Below are 13181 nucleotides of genomic sequence, written 5' to 3' on the forward strand. Positions count from 1 at the left end.
AGAGCCAAAGTTCACACACAAACAAGAATAAAAGTTCTCCCTTCACACACACAACATACGCACACACACCATACTGGAGAGCACCTATCACTGAGCCAGGCCTCCTTTTTACCCTTTAATTCCCCAGATAAACAGACTTTTCTCTGATCCTGTCAGTCCGCGTTATCTGCAACGCTGGTCAGCCGGTCCGCTACTGTGCAGCGAATTAGGCCCCTAAATGTCAAAATTGCTGCACTTTATTAAGTTAATTAGAGGCTGAGTGTACATGGAGGCAAGGAGGACAAACAGAGATGGACAGAATGACAAACAGTGACAGTCAGCAGAGGATCAGAGAATACAACACAGTGTTCAAGAGGTAATCTCGCAAACATATATATATATAGCCACGAACATTAAAACCACTGACATGAGAAATGAATAACACTGACCATCTTGTGACAATACAGTGTTCTGCTGGGATGCATTTAGTCTGGTCTAAATGTCTGGTCCTGTAGCAATGACACTCGTCGATGGCAGCATCAATCCCTAGCAGGATGCAGCCTGACACACACACACACACACACACACACACACACACACACACACACACACACAAAAACGGTTTAGGAACAACTAAAAAAAACAACAACATGAAAAGCAACACAAGGTGTTGACCTGACCTCCAAATTCCCAATCTGATCAAATATCTGTGGGATAATCCATAGAGGCCCCTCCCCTCAACCCATAGGACCCAAAAGGCCCCCACTAATGACAGTCTGTCACCAGACACCACAGGACACGCTCAGAAGACCCATGTCCATTCTCTGATGAGTCACAACTGTTTTGGAGGCACAAGGGAGAGAGCTACACAATATTAGGAAGGTGGTCATAATGTTATGCCTGAGAACACACACACAAACACACACACAGAGATCTATTTGTGAATTGAAGCAAATCCTCACACACATCAACCAAAGCTACAACCTGTTACCTGACAGCCAACCGAAATTAAATACAATAAGTCCGTGTACCTGCACGTCTGAGTTAAATCACATGTGCTGCACATCGGGTTACATCTGATCAATAGCAATACACAAAACACCGCAAGGGCAAAACATTTTCAATTTCTGATCGATGCTCACACAATATGTCACTCGGTCGGTCAATAAGGTTAAGGCCGAACAAACTTTTACAAGTCCTAAATTCCGTAATTTAAACCTTCATTAAACTGCAGTGTTTAAACAGCTGGTGCACAGTTGTTTCAATTAGGAGATCAAGTGATTAATTGGGTCCATTTGAAGATGGAAATCTATGACAGCACCTCCAACAGACATTGCTAACCCGTGTGTTTTGTTGACATTGGCTTCACTTCCTCGGAAACCAACCATTTCTTTTTTTTCTTTCTTGGCCTTATTAAGTAGCTGTAGAAAAGCGTGTAACTCTTCCCGGGCCAGAATGACTTCCACATTTGGTCATATTATGCCAGATATGGAAGTTTCATGCAAGTAACAAATCAATATTAAGTATGGGCTTGGGGTCAGATGCTACGATTCATTGCAGGCAATGCAAAAGAAAAGAATTTTCACTTTTGCCGATACCATGACACGTTAACCCCTGCCGTCTTCTCCGCCACGTCGAGAGCCACAAACAGAGACTCGAGTTTTCCCGTTTCAAAATCTTTCCAGTGCCCTTAAATCTCTATTTTCTAAACACTTCCACCATCTCGGCACATGAAAGCAACCCGCTGATCAATGCTTCGCAGACTGTACTAATCGATTAGGAGCGAACAGAGAGAGACGGGACTAATGGCTGTTCCTGACTGAACGGGCCTTCCCATACGAGAGAGCAATTGTTCATTACAGGGCTATTTCATGGTGTTCGTCACTTTGCAAGCTTCTGTCTTTCATTCAGCAGCGCGAGTTGGATGGAGGAATGGCCCCGGGATATATTGTCTGCTCAGAGCTTGAATGTTGTCATGCTAGTTCCCAGTGATTTGCCTTGTGCGATTCAGGACTTTGAAAAATGGGAAATGTGTTTCGCAGACTTGGGAGAGAGGGCTGAATGTGATATCAGCGTTACCCAGTGCAGGATGTTAAGAAAAGTCTGTGGGAGAACGGAGTTATGTTTCAGTTCAGTCAGAATCTTAAAGCGATGTTTTAGTACTTATGGTTGGATTTAATGTTTCACCGCAATCAGCTTAACATCCTGGGTTTTTGAATGTTTTTCGGCATTCGGGGCAGAACAATGTTCAATTCACACAGCACAGACCGAGGTTTTATATGCTTCGCGTTGCGGTGCTGGGAACTACGCATGTTAGCAGCCGTGTTCCTCCCATGGAAGCCCAAAGCAATAAGTCACGGACAGGTTCTTGACTGTTGCTCCGAGTTGAATTATTTACCCTACATTCCAACAATATGTAAAGTATCCAAAGCATCGCAATCGAAATCTGCCTGCAACACAGCTCAGTGATTCTCCCCCCCATACTAAACAGACACCCCTGGGCATGACAGCAGCCATACATTATTTCGACCTCACGCGCTCATAGCTCATACGTCCGCACGCCTGCACCGTGCACATAGCTCCACATATAACCACTGATGCATTATTTCTCTAGCCTTCAGTGCGGGAGTCACAGGTGAGTCCTGGCTGCTTTCATCATAGTCTGGCTGTCCGGCTGGCTGGCTGGAGTCTCATCTGTCCCTGGGTTGAAATTGCCAATAAAGAGGGCCTCATATAGATCACCCCCAACGGGGGCTGGCGACCTGTCATGCAGACCATGATTCCTGGCTCTCAGAGAGGGGAAGAGGGACAAATAACCCTCTGAATCTCCCTATATCTATCTCTCCACCTACCCCCGTCTACTCCCTGTCATCTTTTTCACTCTGGCGCACACACACACACACACACACACACATACAGTACATGTCCCTTCAACCCCTCTTCAGCAGGCCATAAAGTGCAACGCGAAAGGGATATAGTGGACACAGTCATAGGAGAGACAAGTGCCGGCCTGAGCTTTCACTTTCCCGCTCCGGAGGCAGTGAATCAAACTAATGGGTTAAAGACATGGAGACGGATGAGCGCGGAGGATTAGGAGCCGGGCGCACGAGGCTTCCCCAAATGCGTCCTCGTACGCCTGTGATTCTTAAACATTTCAAACTTCGCAGTGAAAAAGATGGAGTTTCGTTTTAACCTTTAGGAGGAGACAAGATAGAAAAATCATTAACGTGCCCCCGAGCAAAGCACTTTATACAGTATCTAAACCCGTTCCTCGTTTCATAGCGGGAAAAGGGGTGACACCACATTATTGTAGAATGCACTTATCTGAAATCAATGCGTTTAAAATAATATTTTATGCAAAGTTAAAACAAATGTTGCTCAGGCCATAGTCTTAAAGGTAGACTGAATATATTAGTTTGATTTTTTTTTTTGTTCAAAAGCTGTGATTTTTCTGTATTCCTATCCTATCACACCCATTCTTTTTTTAATAGTCACTGTCTTATTTCAGGTTTTTTTTTTTAAGAAAAGTTATTTTTTACTAAACTAGAGTCCTAGTTTAGATTCAACTGGACCGCGAGCAGAGATTTTTGGAAGATCCACAGTGCTCCCTGCTGGTGAAGGACAAAACAGCTGCCTTGTGTTCAGTTTAAAGACGATAGTTTAGTGTGTGTGTGTGTCTGTGTGTGTGTACGCGCGCCTGCTTTAACCTCACGTGAGCTGAATGACTTCAAATCTCTAACAACATGGGAGTCTCCCTCATCAACCTCGCGGCCACAGCGGGAGCACCGGCAATAACTGTTCCCTCCAAGATTTTTGTCTGAATCATGGATGAGAGACACAGAAAGGGAAAATGAGAAGAGGGAGAGAGAGAGAGAGAGAGAGATGGGGAGAAACCTGCATGGCCAGTGGGCAACTTCAATAAAAGACAATCTGACTTTTCAGAAGCTATAATAATCAAGATCCTCCCACCGAGGTTGTTTGTCTGAGGGGGACACGGATGGCAATGGAGGAGGAAATTCAGAGCGGTAATTAATACTCCTAAGTGACTGCTGCTGGATGGGAAGCAGGGACGGGGTTTGTTGTTACAGTGAGCTGGTACTGTGTCCCCCAGCATGTCCCACAGCCTTGTGGCTTGGCATGTAAGCGGAGCAGGAGGAAATGGAGAGAGTGCCTTTATTACTCGTTCGTTTGTCTGCGGGGCCTCTCCTGATCCCGGGCGCTCTCCCATCTGCACACGCACACACACTTGTGCCTTCAAATGCTAATCTCGTGTCGCAAATGTTAAGGGAAAGACATGAAATGCCACAAAAATGTCATCACTCCACCCTTGTCACTGGCTCATCCAGCCCTTTCCCTCCCCCACCGCAAATATATTCCAACGTGGGCTCATTTGCATGTGTTTGTGTGTGTGATGGAGTGTGGGACCAGCTTGTTGTTTTTTTTTTTTTTGCCTTTGGGTACCTGCTTCTGCATGGAGCAGCAGGGTGGTTCCTATAATCCCATCACTGTTGTCGTCACGACGGCCCAAAGGCCCCGCCTGGAGTGGCGACATTTCTGGCATCCTCTGACTTCTCCTCCACTACCAGAGCCAGCAGCTCCTGAGCCAAAAGACACACTGCGTGGACTACCGCTGAACACACTACACTGACTGAAAGTGACTTACTGTGGACTAGGTCTGGTTTGGAAGTGAGTGATACTTGTAGTCTTGGAGAATATGTTCAGGTTTTTGATGATAATCAAAAATAAAAAAATCATATGTGGTTGAAAGGAAATATATAAATAAAAAGCCTTGGTTACACCCTTAAAAACATAGAAATTATTTTGTTGAATAAAAGAAAAATTAAGATGGAAACCAATCACAATTTGCAGAACTAATTTTGCAACTGCACCAAGATCCTGCTATTATTCTGTTATTTTATGACTTAAACCTCCTGATCCACTTCCTATTTTGCCATCCATTGCCCAAAATCTTGTTCCCTGACAGCTTCTTCAGCTGTGCTCCAGGTTTTTCCGATCAAAAGTGAAGCCTGGCAGGAGCTGAAGGTACAGACAGCACGCTGACCCGCATGCGTCCGCCTGTCTTCATCTTCGTCCGCCTGTCTTCATCCCGGCCCTCTCCCCCAAACTGTCACCTCAGCCGCCTGGCGCCTGTCCCCCGCGTTCGCTCCTCGGTGGGGATCCGACCGAGCACCAATGTGCAATTTCCCCAATCCGTGCTGACAGCGTTCGCATCGACCGCTCACAACCGATCCCCCGTCTACCTCTGCGAGCATCTGCGTGGCTTAAATACAGTATTCAGTCAAAGAGCTTTCACAGGTCACGGAAGGTAACGGAGGAGACAGGCGGGGCTCTGGGCCCTGCATCCCGGGCTAGACAAATCAGTGTAACAGCATACTGTGAGCTACACACTAGGCAGAGAGGGAATACATCTACCAGGACTGAGGCTGCGTTTATGGCTATGCCTGCCTTGGGAAGCCCCACGGCACTAACCGTGACCCCCACTGTAGATTTTCCTTACTAATGTGACCCCAGATCGTGTATCACAATCGGACTGAGAAAACTCCCACAGGCTACAGTTAGTCCTACGCACAAGGGATCGTTGTCCTCATCCCGCCTGAGTACAGACAGGATGTGGCAGCTTCGAGGCATTTAGTTAAAGGAGATGCACTTTAGTGCTGCAGGCATGCATTTATGAAAGCCCTATTGGGTGGGAGTGTATTGTATGACGTGCTGGGGCCTATAAACAAACAGCAAAAAATGGAAGGTTAGATGGAGGGGGGGAGAAAAAAGCAGAGAATTAGCCATACCTTGTTTCACGGCATCTAATCATTTCTGATAGTCTGTGTACTCATTCTTATAATTAATTTGTTTTCTGGGACAGCTTTTTCTCAACAAATTGGGTTTAAAAATATCATCTGTTCTTTTGTATTAAGCGCACGCGGTGAAATGGAACATTGTGGGTACAGTGGATGTGCAAGGCAATAAACATCAGTGAAAGTAGTTCACATGAAGTACAGCTGCTGCCGTTCGAGCGCCCATACATATTCAGTGTTACATACAATAGTGTGACCCAGGTATAGTACAGCCTCATTATGATCTTTTGTATGCAGAAAGCTAGATATTCACAGCAGAGGTGCTGTGTGAAATCTGATGCTATGCGAAAGATGTCACACTGCAGCGGGAAGTGTGACGACACCGTGAGAGCTCAGTGTAATCTGGGACACAAAAAGAAAGGGCCCTCGATGACTTTGGCTTCAAGGACAGTTGGTAATAAAAAAAGAAAACATTAAGATGTGTGTTTTCTCCGTTTAGACTGATCAGAACAGTGTAGACTTGTATTATTTGTTTTCACTTAAAAGTTTAGTTTACTTTAACTGCTGCGTCTAATTTGAAGCAAGAGCAATTATTTGTTGATTTACATATTACATCGTCTTTCGGGGGGAAATTTATTCTTGTACATCTTACAGTTTTAGTTACTGGTTACTTTCAAGATTTTGTTTTTGAAAACCTAAATAAAGAGTTTTTTACTGCTGATGATGGTCTTTTTCTGGGTGGGGAGGATTTATATATTTACACGTGCCAGATTTGCGACCATACTCACAGTTGAAAAAGCTGTTTGGATGAGTAACAAAATATCTTCACAAAAACTCAACAAGTCCAGTTTCCTTTGTTTTTTATATTTTATTACAATCTGAATGAAGGGAATAAAATCCAGATGGGACAAGTTGAATTATGGAGTCGCTGACATCATCCCAAATCCTGTTGAGGTTTTACAAAGAATGTGCTGGGAATGAAAAAATGTTTTTGTGCGACACTAGTCACACATACACACACACACACACACACACACACCACACACACACGCGCCACACACACCTGCACAGTATGTAGTTAACTCGGTTTTGACTGACGGGTGACATTTCTTTATGGGGAATTCATAGTGGCACAGTACATATCCAAACTGACACACTGCGGAGACAGACGGGCAGAACTGGAAAACTTTGCTGTAGGACTTCAGGCAGAAACTATGTTGCCTAGACTGTCACTTTGATTCATTCCGACCCCTAATCTCAACAACAGAAATTATGTACTAACATGTATCTTGCTATAAACTGACTGGATTGTCTCTCATTCGTTTTTGGGGTTTGACCTGAGTTCACCAAAGCTGATGGAAATGTTTAAATATTCAACAATAACTTAAGATACAGAATGTGTTTGTATGTTTATTAGACCCTTGAATTGCTTTTGGCGTGTAGTCAAACGTGATTTGAAAAAAAAAAAATACATTAAACCAATGAATTACCTTAAATCTACTTTATCAAATCACTGCAGGTGAGCAAGCCATCTGCTACAACCTTTAAACACTGTAGATGACTTGTGGAGGTGCTTTATTTAGTTATTTACTATTCGTTTTTATAGCGGTTAAAGTTGACGTATATTTTATTTTATTTTATTTTATTTTATTTTATTTTATTTTATTTTATTTTATTTTATTTTATTTATTAAGCCCGCAAGCCATCGTCATGCTCACTGATGCAATATAACGAAAGAGAATCACATGCTGTGTTATTGGTTAAATCCGACTGTCAATCAACCCGACAGCCACTTTGTGGGCGGGACTCGAGAGTGTCAACCAATCAAATTAGCCGCTTGCTGTCTTTTTCCCTTCCGACAGTCGGAAACATGGCGTTGCGGGAGCTATCGTCTCTGGAGAAATATTTGGGACTAAAAAAGGCGAACAAGTACAGCACGCAAGGGGATAGAAAGGTGATACGGCGGTTCTTTGCCGTGCCATCCGCTGCTGGCGTTAAATAGCAGTTTTTATTTGAGAATAAGCACGTCAACTGCCGTAGTTAGCATGCGGTGGCTAGCATTGTGGCTAGCATTGCTATCTTTCTAGACATGTGTGTTGAGAATAGGGCTCTTGTTGAGGGATTTTGTGACTTGATTTAATACTGAATTGTCAGCTGAGTTGTCCCGACCCTCAGAGTTGCTCTGTTACTCCGGTATATCCAGGAAGGAGCATACGTTGTCGGCTGTCTGATTTCCACAAGTCAGCACAATGGAAATAGCTTCAGTGCTATATATGCATGGCCGTCCCTTGGAATAAAGCGAGGGGGGTATGCAGTGATGTCGATCAGAGATTCGAAAGTATGGAGGAGAGAGAAAGAGGAGACGAGAAATGCTAAATGGCTTCTAATTGTTTTATAGAAAGAAAGCTGCACAAACAAAAAAAAAACAATTATTCATTTAACTCTAACAGCGAGCACTCTCATCTGAATTTAACCAGTTTAGTTCATTATCATTGACACGCTAAACTAAATATTAATTGTGCATATGAGACCTCCCCTCTGACCCACTCAGTTACATTTATAAATGTGTGAAATGATTAAGGCGAGCATCTTTGGAAGTCAGTGTACTTCAACGTGTTGCAAAGCAAATCATGAATTCAAAACTTTGCTGAATTAACATTAAATTCAGTTTTTGGCGTCTCACTGCAACACTTCCCCGTCTGGCCTCTCCCCGCAGGTACCCGTGCTGCAGAATAATAATGGCCCCCCGCTGGTGGGACAGGTGACCATCGCCTGTCACCTGGTCAAAGAGGCCAAACGCCCGGAGCTGCTGGGTGACTCCGCAGAGAGCAGGGCGGTGGTGCAGCAGTGGCTGGAGTACAGGGTGACCAAGCTCAACGGCTGCACAAAGGAAGACATCAAGACCATCCTGAAGGTAGAGATGGTCAAGGAAATCTTTTCTTTTCCTTTGAAATGGCCGGACCCTCAGTTTTCCCCGTATTTTAACTGTAACGACTCCAACCTTCCTCGGAAATACATATTTGCCTCAGCGCTAAATCTAGCGCCTGTGACAAAAAAGCGCGACCGTCCACCAGTTAGGCCACTGTGTGTGTTTGCCTTGTTAAGGCGTAAGCGACAGGGATACAGACTGATGTATGGCCCTTCAGTGACATGGCCCCACGCGACAGAGAAAAATGCTTTAATGTGCCTGACGCCAGTCAGCGTGAAATGGATCGTCAGCCGCTGGTCTGCTTGGACGCTCGGCGCCTCTTGGCACCGTCCTGTCAGCGTGAAGCGTCTGCGCGCTTGTGTGTGTGTGTGTGTGTGTGTGTGCGCACTCCTCAGCGTGACACACTGTTGTGGCACGGCGGAGAAGTCACGCTGCGTGGCAGCATGTTATCTGGACAGGCCTCTTAAATATTTTAATGGTGCCACTTACAGAAGGAAGTCGCCCTGAGCTGCTCCAGCTCTGGTGCCCGGTGGCCCCCTGTCCTGTCCTGCTGCTTTAGCTGCATCCTTAACGCTCCTCTTTCAAGCACACCAGTCAGCTCCCATTAAATTATCCACGGATAAAAAAAAAAAAAAAAAGAAAAAAAAAAGTGTCAGCTGCAGGAGTTCTTAAACTTTCTCACCCCAGGACGCAAATGAGAAATTCATAGTTTTCAAGCTGAGACTTGTTTCCGAAGTAAACATCTTCACACTCCTCTGATATGGTGCACAAGCCGGGACACTTTGGCCATGATCCCAAAGTTAGCTGAATGTTGGGGCCCTCCACCTTAAACCAATTTGGCTTGTGTTCGGAGACTTCCTGCTGCCTCACAATTGGACCACTATCATTTGTTTTATGGTGCAGATGCTCTAGCTGCTAATTACATCTGCTAATTGCTACAACGCGGAGCCCCGACATCCTGTTCCTGACACCCCTCTGTACACCGTCAGTATGAACGAGGGAAGACATTTCCTTTCATCCTCTGCTTTTAACTTTTTCGGTAATTTAGATTTTATGTTCTCGGCCAGGCTTTGACCCAGGCGGAAAACAGGAAAAAAAAAAAAATCATGACAGCAGTAACATCGCCGTAGTGTGCATTGAAACCTAATCCAGAGCTACCGTAACTTTGGGTATTCATTCACAACTTTATGTATTTTTGAATTTCTGAAACAATGATACTATTCATCGGTCCAAATGCTGCCAGCATTATTTTTATATGAATGCAGCGACTATATAATTGCGTAGTTTATGCGGGGGCAGGTAGAAAAGGACCCAGGTTTGAGCTCCATGTGCTGGGTGGGTTGTGGGGGGGTGTGTTGGTGGGGGGGGGGGGTAGCAGGAGAGCTGCCTCTGCTCCGATGCTCGACTGGGCTTCAGCTCCGTTGCTGTAGGCTAAGAAAAGCAAGGATCTGATGGTGGAAGGAGAAGTCTGCAGTCTTCATGCCTTGTTTGGCATCACCCACTGTTGCCGCACAATAACTCCATTTGCCCCCAAGATGCTCCGTGTCTGTGTGTGTGGAGTTTGTCCCTTTGCACATTGTACAAGTGCTAAAGATGGTCCCTTCCCCTGGGACCAGCGCTTCCATGCACGACTTTGCACGGCGCAGAAACGGACCGAGAAATACACGAGACGCCGCCCAAGTTCGAGACAGCTTCATTAAATCCGCGAGCGGAAGTCGTAGTCATCTGGTAGCGGAGTAAACAAGTATCCTGTTTTGTTTAGCATCTGTGCTAAGTCGCCAGTTATGGGGGAGAGAGATGACATATATACCCTCAGGTTACACATTATATCCGCACACACGCGAGCTCGGATCCAAACTCGCGTACCTCACGCACCCACAGATATGTATGTAGGTTAATGAACCTGCTGCTGAGCCCCCTTTAGGTACGAGCGTCCATCGAAAGAGTAAAAAGAAATAACAATGTCAAACGAGATAAAAATACGTCTTTTACAAACTAAATATTCGCTCCGTGTCTGTTAAAAATAAATGCAAAATCCAGACGTGCTACTACTTAAAAGCAAGCTTCATTAGTAATTCATGTAATGTGTTCATCTGTCATGTGAAGACAAGTGTGTTTACATGGAAATGCTTACCACAATCCATAAATTACCATAAGTAATGACCTCATTTACATAGTGTTTTATGTTTTAAATTTCCTTTTTTCAGGACCTCAACCTCTACCTGCAAGACAAGGTCTACCTGACTGGGAATCATTTCACATTAGCCGATGCTTTTATGTACTATGGAATTCATCCACTCATAGTAAGTTACTTGTTTTTCTTTTTCCTCTATCCCTTATTAAAACTATCGATGTCACAATCAACTCACTCTTTAAAGTATGCAACGACAACACGTTCTTTTTTTAATTACAACTAAGCTTTGGAGAAAACTTATATGTCAAACTTTCTTTATGTTTCCAAAGTTGGGATCACACATCCAGGGGTTAATTTAAATCATTGGGTACATTCTTGGCACCAAAGACTCATCCGTCCGTCCCTTCCTCCATCCTTTTCCCCGCCTATCAGCGCTCACTTCACTCAAACCGCAACTTTAATAAGCAATTTGTCATAGTACATAACACACACTTAGACCAGTCATATGGCCGAAGGGCTTCAGGAACAAGCTGGCAATGAACACACGGATTATAAACACATTCTCACTTCTCTCCGTACAAATAAAGCGATGTGGCATAAAGTGATGTCTTTAGCCTCAGACCAGGGACAAGTAAGTTTGTTACGCCTTCCAGGATGGAGGGAAAAAAACAAAAAACAGAGAGGGTTCTGAAACGGGAACGGCAGAATGAGATGAAGGGAGGGAGAGATCACATGTTGAGAGATGTCAGTAGTTGTGGCGGAGATGGAAGGTTGCCCCCCGCCACCAGGCAGAGGGGCGTCACATTGGTTTGCAATCAGTGTGGGTTTTAACCTCGGGGACAGGAGGGTCAGCGAGCCCAACCTTAACCGCGGCCCGCACTGATGTTCAATTCATGGAAAACAACATTACACAAACATTAAACCTGACTGACGCCACAATGGTTTTAGGCAGGATTGTTGTCTGCGTGGGGAATTTCCATATTCTGCTTAATTAGATAATGAAAAACCACAAGCCTAATAAGATTTATTTGCCAAGGACATCGCAATGAGTTTCGTTATTGTGCTTTAATGTTGCAGTTGTTCACCTGCAAGGAGAAATAACATATTACCATTCAACAGAGATTTGTGGGTAAACCAGTTTAATGACCTTTGCCCCACAGTTTATGCTCCTTTATCCTGCTGTCATGCACAATATTCATGTTCCTTACCAACACTACAAAACATACACAAGAGCAACTATTCCTTTCACTTAGTTTTTGGTAGCTGTTTGTTACATTGAAACATTAAAGCATGATACTGTCCCTATGTAGTGGATTTACTAGTGTCAGTCTGACTGAGTTGTAAATGTTTTCCCTGAACAAACAGATGAGCCTCTCTCTTCTCTCTCGTCTCTCCCAGGTAGACTTGGTCATCCAGGAGAAGGAGCAGTACGTGAATGTAACGCGGTGGTTCGACCACATCCAGCACTACCCCGGCGTCCGACACCACCTCCCTCCAGTAGTTGTGCTCAAGAACAGAATTTACACCAGCAGACACCACTGAGACCTGACAGCCCCTTGAAAAAAGCAAAACAAGACAAAAAACAACTACCCTGCCTGACTAGACTACACGTGTCTTTTAATCCAAGAGAGTAACGTCACCGTCAAGTTATTTCTGTTTGGATCATGATCCTGCCTTGATGTTTTTTTGTTTCACGTGTTTTTTTTTGTTTTTTTTGGTCGCATACCTGAACTCTAACCCAGAGCTACAGTGAAGAACAAAACATTGTCTTATGAGCGTACAAAGTATTAGGCTTATTTAATATTAATACAAATCTAGTTCAGTCCATATTCTTAAAGAAAATGGTGTTTTTAATAATTACGTTGCTTTATAACCTGACTAAATCAATCTTTCAGTCATGAAAACTACATCAGAAGTCTGCTGCCTCAACTTTTATTTATTGACAAGGAAGCATTGCTCTGGACGGCTACATTAGTGTTTTATGTTTTTTGTTGGAAAAAGTGTTGGAATAATCTCCAGAAGTCTAGTATGTGTTTACAAAGGGAAGGCATCTGAGGTGCTGCTGTCTTAATAAAATGTGTTTCTATTTATGCATTCTTTGTTTTAATCTGAGCGCCAGTGTCGTAGGTACAAAGAGGCTGGCGGCGCGTTAAATGCAGGGTTCCTCAGGTCGCTCCAGTTCACTTCCTGACCGTTTGTCCCGAAGAATGCGACCACAGATGGTCCGCATTGTTCTGCCGTCTCTGTCCCAATGCATCTTATCAGTCATCGGCTCTTTTCAGGCAGGATTTTTCTGTTTTATTTTCCTCCGCCTCACTCAACAGTT

At 44.3% G+C, this 13181-nt stretch overlaps 1 protein-coding gene across 1 annotated transcript; it reads left to right on the forward strand.

Moving 5' to 3' along the window:
- Window positions 1-7604: 7604 nt before the first annotated feature.
- Window positions 7605-12945, forward strand: eef1e1 (eukaryotic translation elongation factor 1 epsilon 1). Its single transcript, XM_047568552.1, has 4 exons — window positions 7605-7746; window positions 8509-8706; window positions 10929-11024; window positions 12254-12945. Exons 1-4 carry the CDS (start codon window positions 7663-7665, stop codon window positions 12395-12397), a joined length of 522 nt encoding a protein of 173 aa, XP_047424508.1. The 5' UTR covers window positions 7605-7662; the 3' UTR covers window positions 12398-12945.
- The last annotated feature ends 236 nt before the right edge of the window (window positions 12946-13181 follow it).

Source organism: Mugil cephalus, chromosome 18 (genome assembly GCF_022458985.1).
Source record: "Mugil cephalus isolate CIBA_MC_2020 chromosome 18, CIBA_Mcephalus_1.1, whole genome shotgun sequence".
Lineage (NCBI taxonomy): Eukaryota > Metazoa > Chordata > Actinopteri > Mugiliformes > Mugilidae > Mugil > Mugil cephalus.

Bases quoted from the DNA above. Each gene is read 5' to 3' on its own strand.
- eef1e1 (XM_047568552.1), top strand. From the start codon at position 7,663: ATGGCGTTGCGGGAGCTATCGTCTCTGGAGAAATATTTGGGACTAAAA. The intron at 8,707-10,928 runs GTAGAGATGGTC...TCCTTTTTTCAG, and splicing joins ACATCAAGACCATCCTGAAG to GACCTCAACCTCTACCTGCA. The intron at 11,025-12,253 runs GTAAGTTACTTG...CGTCTCTCCCAG, and splicing joins ATGGAATTCATCCACTCATA to GTAGACTTGGTCATCCAGGA.